The 9,508-nt window shown below is 52.6% G+C and overlaps 1 protein-coding gene across 1 annotated transcript; it reads left to right on the top strand.

Annotated features, from left to right (window-relative positions):
* Positions 1-475: 475 nt before the first annotated feature.
* LOC123070237 (protein trichome birefringence-like 38) lies at positions 476-9,146 on the top strand. Its single transcript, XM_044493329.1, has 5 exons — positions 476-924; positions 1,026-1,197; positions 8,172-8,344; positions 8,437-8,595; positions 8,687-9,146. The coding sequence occupies exons 1-5, from the start codon at positions 554-556 to the stop codon at positions 8,976-8,978; spliced, it is 1,167 nt and encodes a 388-aa protein (XP_044349264.1). The 5' UTR covers positions 476-553; the 3' UTR covers positions 8,979-9,146.
* Positions 9,147-9,508: the final 362 nt, after the last annotated feature.

The following is a 9,508-nucleotide window of genomic DNA, read 5'->3' as shown; positions in this document are numbered from 1 at the left end:
AGTATTTCTCGTATCCACTCAAACTCTTTTAAAATAATATTTTGTTTTTTCTATGATGCAGTCAAACAAATCAAAACCCAGTAAGATTGACATGAGCGTGACATTTCAACCCAATGTTCTTTTATTCTCGTGTTTTTAGAATTTTGCGAATCAAAGAGGCTCTAAAAACGGCAGTCTTTATGATCTTTAGAATCAAAGAGGCCTTAAAAACGGTAATCTTTTTAGAATCAAAGAGGCCCTAAAATGGGTAATCTTCCCATAGGATTGAATCTTTAGAACCTTGCACACCATGAAATCGTGTGCCGCGGAATGCCCGGACCACCATGTCTGATTGCCAGAGCATCGTCGGCCTGACGAGGAAATCTCGTTTCGTCGGTGCAAGCCCCACCTGCTAGCGAGAGAGAGAGCAAGAATCTAGCCCGGGTATTACCCAGAAAAGCTGACCGGATAAAAGGCCTAAAACTCGTCCCGCACCTTATAAAGCTCACTGTCACTGGTTAGCTAGCTCACCCTGTCCCGCCGTCCCCAACCCATCACTCCATAGCGCCGAGCAATGGCCCCCGAGCGGCCGCGGCAAAAGCTATGCATCTTCCTCCTCGCCGCCTTGGCGTGCTCGCTGCGCGCAGGCGCCGCCGCGGCGAACACGTCCACGTCCACCCTGGCCATCCGGCTCAAGCCGCCATCGAAGCCGAGGCACGGCAGCACGAGGCAGCACCGACCGGGTCCGCGAGGGAGCCACGCCGGCAGCGGGATGGCGTCATGCAACATGTTCCAGGGCAGCTGGGTGTACGACGATGCGCTGCCGATGTACGACGCGGCGGGCTGCCCCTTCGTGGAGCCGGAGTTCGACTGCCAGAAGTACGGCCGCCCCGACAAGCTCTACCTCAAGTACCGGTGGCGCCCCGCCTCCTGCGAGCTCCCGAGGTATGTGCGTACGCGAGTCCGGGACCGGTTGATCTCGTCAGAGACGAAGGCCGCTGACGAAATGGCGCATTGCTCATGCCTGGCCATGGCCGCCACACCAGGTTCGACGGGCGGGACTTGCTGAGCAGATGGAAGGGAAAGAAGGTACTGTTCGTGGGGGACTCCATCAGCCTGAACCAATGGGAGTCGCTGGTGTGCATGCTGCACGCGGCCGCCCCGTCCTCCAGGACCAGCTACAGCAGGGGCAACCCCGTCTCCACCGTCACGTTCCAGGTCCGTGCCGTCCCTGTATATTCCAGCTCAGATTCGATGTCAGTCACTAGCCATCCCTCCCTTCCATTGCATCAGCACCAGTACAGAAGAAAGTACTGTAGTGGACGACATTCTGGTTAGGCTCTGCTAGTGGTAGTCATAACTTGTGAAAGCATGAATTGGCCAAACTGTTTTGTTGACACTAGTAATTCCTTGACGACGAGTGGTTGATAGATTATGCGCAGCCGCACGCACTTTGGAAAAGGGTCGTGCTTTGTGCTGGCCTTTTGGCGTCCCGGCCGCTGGCTTTGGGGCACCACCGGTGGAACAGCGTGTTTGTCTCCTCTCCCGCGCGAGGAGATACAAGTAGAAGTAGCTCCTTCATCCGTCCAGCGTAGTGCCAAACCCACGAGGCGCTTCCTTCCCTTGCTTGCACTCGCACATCACATGACTGCGCGGGGTCGGTGATCGTAGAAATCGTATCGTGGGGCGGGGGTGGGGTGTGGGAACCAGACGCCATGGGCGACAGCGCAGAGGGGCACCATGTGTCCACCATCTCTCCTGTCACTTCTTTCTTTGGTGCTTTGCTGATTGGTGGTATCATCCCGTGATCCACTGAACCAAACCAGGGTCAAACTCTTTGCTCCTCGAGATGGAAGGCAATCTTCTTTTTTCTATAGACTCCAGATTCCATTTGGGAGAGACTTGGCACGTGAGAATTTCTCGGCTCCACCAGATCGGTACTTTGTGGGTGTTAAATCTGACTTGTAGGCACACGTGATCGATCGATGGTCAAGAAACTACAGCATATTAGTACTCCTGTAGGTTGTTTGCTGGTTGAAAGGAAAACAAAATATACACTAGGCCTACCCAACGTACTAGACCTTAGGTCACCCCGTCCTGCCAAAGCGCATCAAGCAGGGACAGTCTCGCGGGATTTACCGGTGAACATTTTGCTCCCCTCCTACGTCCAAGGGTGGAACGTGCGGCTTTGGAGGTGTGGCCCTCGGGAAGAATCTGCAAGTCGGCACCCAGCTAAAACCGGTTGGAGTGGAAAGTTTGAGCCCAATAAAACGTGGGCGGGATAGAAAACCCTTGTGATGACGACAGATCTTGACTTTTTCAACACCTCCACTATTATCATCATTGGCAATGTATTCTACACCTTCATCATTAGGCCTAGTTCTTTTGCCAGAATCTGGGAATTCTCCCAGAATCCGACTCCTACTCAGCTTCTACCAGAATTTCAGATTCTGAGAGAAGCTGGTTAGGAGTCGGATTCTGGAAGAATCACCAGATTCTGCAAAAGAACTGGGCCTTATAATCATTGGCAATTGGGAGCGGAGACATTTCTGGGACTCCCATAGGGTGCGACCTAGGGAGACTGTGCATTTATTTACGATGTGTCCAACATAAAAAAGTGGGAAGTGGCCGAGGCCACATGGCTCTCCAAAATCAAGCCACCCGACAATTGGACTATTGAGCACATCCAGCAAATCGTCTCCCTTTGGGTCCAATTGGGTGAGGTTTATCTTATTATGGGTATGGAGAATGGCATCACATGGAAGCATGCGCCTTGCGGGTAATATTCTGCGGCTTTCGCTTATAAGGTGCGATTTCTTGGCCTCGCTACTTCGTGCATGGAGTTGAAGGTGCGGAAAGCTTCCCCCACCGCCGCTCCTTCCCGAAGGTCAACTTGGTTAGCTATCCAAAATAGAGTTTCGACTACTGATAGATTGCAAAAAACAAGGGCGCCCAGCACATGTCCCCTTTGCAAGAGGGAGCCTGAATTCATTCATCGTCTCTTCTTCAAGTGATGCTTCACCATTAGTATTTAGGGTATGATTAAGGAGTGGCTCCATCTCCACTCCATTGACCCTTCATCATGGAGCACCATTCCTTCCATCCAAGCTTGCTGGACCGGCATGTCGGACTCTTATCGACCTAACAGAGAGGTCATGGCTTCCCTAACTATGGTCTCTTCTGCGTTTGAAATATTCATACGGCCGCGTCCCTCGCGTCGTCCCCCCGTCCGTCGCGTCGCCCGAGCCGGGCGACTCGGGGGAACTCTGGCCGCCGTCGGCCGACCCCCCACCTTCCGTCCACCCCCGCGTCGCCGCCGCCGGAGGGCCGGCCGGCAAAGCCGCGCCGGGCCCCGGGATGGCGGCGGCGAGGCTGTTTTCCTCTTCCCCATCTTCCCACACCTTCCCCCTCCGCCCCTTCCTCCAGATCCAGCCCCTGGCAGCACCGGCGGCCTCCACCTGCGGTGGCGGCAGCCTCCCCGGTGGTCTCTTCACCGACACGATCTCGGCGCGGGTGGTCTCCCCCTTCCCACATGGGTGGCCTCCTCCGGCCCAGATGGGATCTGGATCCCCTCCGGCCGGGCTTGGTGCTCACCGGCCGGTCTGCCATGGCGGCCGGCGCCCTCCTTGCTGCGTCCCTCACCCCTCCCGACCCCCACCGCCCTCACCCCCTGCTCGACTCCAGGTCAGCCTCCCGATGAGGCAGCCGTGGAGGCGTGGGATTGTGCACTGCGACGGCTACTTCCTGCAGTGCGCCGACCGGGGTTTTTGGCTGCGCTGAGCTTCACCCCCACCCCCTCCCCCAGCAGGGGCGGCTTCGACCCGATGACAATGGACCTGCACTCCTTCCTGTGTCCATGGTCGGTCGGCGCGGCTTCGGATCTGGCGCGCCACGGGGGTTGCGCTCTTTCCGGTACCTTTGGCTCGTTGGCTCCTTGCCATCTTCGCATCATCACCCTGCTGGTGTCCTTGGTTGGTCGTCCATCCCGACGCATCTCTGTTCTCGGCATGCTTCGGGAGCTGCGTCCCCTTCCAGCTTCTTGGGCTCGCCTGCGCTCTGCTGCTCCGGTCCCGACGGCCTTGATATGCGCTCTTTCCAGATCCTGGCATGCCCGGGGCTTCGGCCACCGTCACATCCTGCCGACATTCACTCCGCTCAGCCACACATCCTTACCCTCCTCCGGAGTCCGCACGTCCGGCGGCACCCGGTGCCTCCTTCGGCGTCGGGCGTGGCTCCCCTTCCTTCAGTCGCAGTTTCGGCCTATACTTGACTTCCTCTTCTCCGACTTGTGCTCCGACGGCTTGGGATTGCTCGGAATTTGGCCAGGGCGAAATCCTGCATTTTTTGCCGGCAGCGGCGATACTTGCAGGTGTCGTTCCCTTCTTGGAGGCGCTGTCATGGCCGCGATCTGTGCCCCTCTTCGAGCTTCAGGGGAAACCCTAGGTCCGGTTCTCCGGATCGGATAGCGACGATGTCATCCTGGTGCCGTTCTCCTTCGTGAATGCGTTGTCTTGTTTGCTCGCGGCGGTCATCTAGTTGTTGGTCGGATTGTTTCTTTGGTCGGCGAGTTTAGCTGTGTTTTTCTTTGCTTGGGTCGAGTTTCTCATGTCTCTCTTTTTAGGGTACCATGTTCATGCCTCTTGCGTCCGTGCAATGTGTTGTACCACCTCATGTATTCATTCTAACTCCTTCTATCAATGCAATGATACGTAAGCTTTGCGTATTAGCGGAAAAAAAAACTATGCTCTCTTATTGGGTCGTTTGGAACGAGCATAACTCACGGGTCTTCTGGCACAAGTCTACGCCACCACCAATCCTACTCTCCATCATCAAAGAAGAGGTTGCTCTTTGGTCTACTGCAGGTGTCTAACATTTGCGTAAATTAATGTCAGGAAGGTGAGACTGTGTGTAACCATGCCGTTTGTAACACCCTCTAAATTTCTTCTTAATTAATGGAAGGGGCAAATCTTTTGCTTCCGTTTCTAAAAAGAAAGATAAAAGCAATTGTCAATTACAAATTTGAGGATGAGTGCCACAAGCCGACAACCCAAGGGACCTCGAATCCTGGACACAATTAAGGGATCACTCACTTAAGACTAATGTTTCCCGCCTTCTTCCACTCATTACAATGTCCTCAAATGTTCTCTACAACTGCTCCCGTGAGGAGAGAGCTATTCCTGAAAACCCGGCAATTTATTTCGAGCTAGATACAACGAAAAGTGCAAAGGATCACCGAGTTAATACATTTCCGTAGTTTTGGAGGGATGGTCGATTGGAGGGCAAACCCCCACAAGAAGATCACACTAGAGGTACTCGAAGCATGATTTGGCAGTCCGATCCGTCATAGCACATCACATCAAACCTCGCACACGTACACTCAACAAGCCACTGTTTAACACATCGGAATAACTCATCTTTCGTCATAGTTACAATGGGTTCTAGTTCTTGCGAAGTGTTGCATGGGTCGGCACGTTTGAAGGAGAGGTTCATTGGCCATGTGGTCCTCAAAATATCACATAAGCAGATCAACAACCACGAGCAGGCGGGTGCGAACATGAATTGTTTTCACATGAGGGCTAACACCCGTAGAAGGAAGAACTACATTCATATGATCAGCACAATGATGGGTGATCACCGGCATGATGAAGTGGAGATAGTGGTGAGGGTGTCCACGAGCTGTAGACTTCGACTAGGATGCCATGCAATTCACTGACCAAACCTCATGGGAATTCACAACCACATCCTTGAGCGTGAGATGTTTCGTGCGATATCTTATATATCTTCTGAGAAGGCCTTGTGGTCTAATAGCTTCGCGTGAATGTCCTTCAAAGTGTGTTTGAATAGTGAAAGTATAGAAGATTATATTTTTAATGTGTTTTAAGGTTCGTGAATATTGTGGGTTGTAAAGCATAAAGTAAAAAACAAAGAACATTAATTCATTTAAAAAGAAAAGTTTGAATAATTAAAATATAAAAGATTCTAGAACGAAGGAGAAATGTTTGTGTCTTGAAGTTTGTGCATTATGCTTAAGCTCTATTGTGAGATCTTCTAAATTATGAGGTAGAATTCGATGGAGTGAAAGATAGTATCCAATACTTCTTTTGTTTTTTGTACCACCTTGACTTTTCCCGCAAAAATGTATCCAACATAAGTACTGTTGCCATCTATGTAATGCCGGTCGCCGGCTTAGCTCATCCAATGAACAACATTCAAAGTAATTCACACACTATATACCGATATAGATACTACTCCCTCCGTCCGAAATTACTTGTCGCCAAAATGGATAAAAATGAATGTATCTAAAATTAAAATACATCTAGATATATTCATTTCAATGACAAGTATTTCCGAACGGAGGGAGTACTTGCAGCAGGTTCATAAAATATATATACTACCCCATTCGATGGAAAAGATGGTCCAGTGCATTAAAACACCTATATGTTTGGTGCCGATTATTGCCACTAGACGGCACTTAGCACCGCAGATGATGAGGACAACTCAATCACTCGTTTCCTGGGCAATAATCTCACCAGCTTGGGTAGCCCTTCCGGTCCTAGCCTCGTGGTTGCCCTCACTCCCTTGTGCGCAACTAGCGCCAAGCCAGTAATTTCCGGCAAAAAAATGAATGACGCGGGACCGCGGAATAACGAACGACCGCTGCCATACGCAGCACACCGCCGGATCGGCAAATCGCGGTGCTTTGCAGTTCACTAACTTGCGAAGTCACGGGCAATTTGGAAAAGGAATCACTGAAGTAGTAGGAGTCCTAAACCATGGTCCACGAGCTCGGGTTTGGTCTTATCCGGCAAACGCAGGCACCGCTACGGCGTCGACAGGGACGGAGCCAGGATTTAGACATAGGGGGGGCGAAAGACAACAAGCAGAAAAATAGACATAGCATACCATGTGGTTATCCCAAGCCTTAGCCTTGCATCTTCAACCTTTAACTCATTTGCTTTACCGTGACCTAGATCAGGTGTGCTCATTTGCTGGACTAGAATTGGTGCTATTTTTTGACTAGCTACTAGTTGACAGCGATAGGAACTTACAATCATACGGCCAGATTCAGGTTGTAAAACCAGTTCCATTGTAGAATGGATAAATTATTTCCCTATTCATTAATTCAAAAGTTTATCATCGATTAGTTCTTCAGGCCTTGTGATGGTAAAACAAAATTGCTACGCACATAAGCTAACTCCATCTAAACGCAGAAACTTTGTAAAATGTAATCTAGAAAAACGTTTGACAATACACATCAGCGAAGAAGACTAACAGCACAATATCCTTGGTCGGTCGATCGTCGCGGGGTCGTAGGGCGCAGGCTTATAGCCACACATCGCGGCGGCGATCAATTTTTGGTTGCAATCTTGTCGATTCGGTGCCAGTTTTCACATCCCGGGACTGCCCTAGACTTGCAGCTCTTCATTGCGTCCGGTCTGCCGGCAAGGCGGAAACATGTTCGTGGATCGGTGCCTGCCTGTCCCAGCTTCCCCTTCCCTTCGCCCCGTCTCTATGGAGATTGGAGGCGCGATGGAGAGATCTGATCACAGGAGCGGCTTGGAACGAAGAGGTTAGGGTCTAAGCGATATGTGCGAGACTGCGTGCGTAGTCCAACTCCCAAGTCGTGGCTGGGCGTCCTCCATGATGGGTTGGCCGCTGGCATTTTCCTTCATTTTGTGCATTTAGCAAATACATTGGGCTGTACATCAGTACATGGGCTGAGATGCTGATGCTTCACGTTAATTGCAAAGGGCTGAAGCCCATAGGGGGGGCAAAGCACGTTACGTACAGCTACGGAATCAAAAAAATTAGCGACTAACAGAACGCCATCAAGGGATGACACGACCGTTGGGGGGGGGGGGGTCTCGCCCCCCCTCGTCCCCCCCTTAATCCGCCCCTGGGCGTCGATGACATCGCACCTGCCGTTTCATCGTTATTCAGCGCGACAGTGAGACGCACAGCGTAGCCGCGGACGCAGACAAGCGGAGATGGATCGGCGTACCTGCCGGTTTTATGGCCGCGTCCGCCGTATCGGCGCCGACAGGTTTGGAAATTTGTGCACGTTGATGGTCCGATGTGACCGTGCATGGGGGAGTAATTACGTACGTAGTACGTCGAGGTGCACGGCGCGATCCACCAAAGTTTGGTGCCGGACGCGCTGGCGGCTGACGTGCGCTTGTCGCTTCGTGCAGGACTACGGGCTGTCGGTGGCGTACTACCGGAGCACCTACCTGGTGGACATCGTCGAGGAGTCCATCGGCCGGGTGCTGAAGCTCGACTCCATCTCCGGCGACGCGTGGCTCGGCACCGACATGCTCGTCTTCAACACTTGGCACTGGTGGACCCACACCGGCAAGGACCAACCGTAAGACGCACTACACTTTCTTGCGCAAGCACATACATAAGATCATTCTTGCGTTTATTGACGGCGTTTGTATCTCTCTTCCATGAAACCAGATGGGACTATGTGCAAGATGGGGCTCAGGTCATGAAGGACATGGACCGGCTCACGGCCTTCTCCAAGGGGATGTCCACGTGGGCCAGATGGGTGGACTCAAACGTGGACACCTCCAAGACCAAGGTCTATTTCCAGGGCATCTCTCCGACACACTTCAAGTAAGCCCACACCCCTAGAGCCCAACTCCCCCGTAGAGTAGTAGTACCACGTTTAAAATCACTGACCTGTTCAAAATTACGTGCTACACAGTGGAGCGCAGTGGGGGGAGAGCTCGAGCAGCTGCGCACACCAGACGCAGCCGATCGCGGGGCCGACGTACCCGGGCGGGCCGCTTCCGGCGCAGGGCGCGGTGCGGAACGCGCTCGGCGGCATGTCGAAGCCGGTGTTCCTGTTGGACATCACGCTGCTGTCGCAGCTGAGGAGGGACGCGCACCCGTCGGCGTACAGCGGCGGCCACCCGAGCAACGACTGCAGCCACTGGTGCCTTGCCGGCCTGCCCGACACCTGGAACCAGATCCTCTATGCCTCGCTCCTTGCATAGGGGACCAACAAAGGGTGGGACGTGCGTGACCGCAATTTTTGTCATGCTGCTCTTCTTTCATAGTAACGTTATTTCTTTTATTTACGGGTGAGTGTTTAAATTGGTGTTCAATACCAGGTTGGTCAATCAAAGAGAAATTATGTTTCGGCTGTCCCCTCACAATTTCAAGTTGACAGTCTTTTTTTTTGAAACATCAAAACTTTATTTCTCAAATAATCGCAAGGTCATTTACAAGGGCATGAAAAGTAAAATCACGGAACGTAGAGTCCCCAAAAGTAGGAGATCTTTCGCTAAACGAGTTCCTCGCAAGTGTCGGGCCCGTAAGATTGGGGGTACCCAGGTACGTCTGCCTGCAGCACAATACGCGGCGCATGACTTGAGTCGGGCGTACGGCCCACCACTGAGTTTCACGAACAAGACCCTTGCGAGGTACACGTTAGCGGGCGCCCCAGGCGGGTCGGAGGCGCTGCCAGGAGCCTCGTGAGGCCCTCCCCCGAGGCTGCCTCCCGAGTCCCCTCCCGGAGGCGAAC

Source organism: Triticum aestivum, chromosome 3B, assembly GCF_018294505.1.
Source record: "Triticum aestivum cultivar Chinese Spring chromosome 3B, IWGSC CS RefSeq v2.1, whole genome shotgun sequence".
NCBI lineage: Eukaryota > Viridiplantae > Streptophyta > Magnoliopsida > Poales > Poaceae > Triticum > Triticum aestivum.
This window is presented reverse-complemented; position numbering and strand designations above follow the sequence as displayed.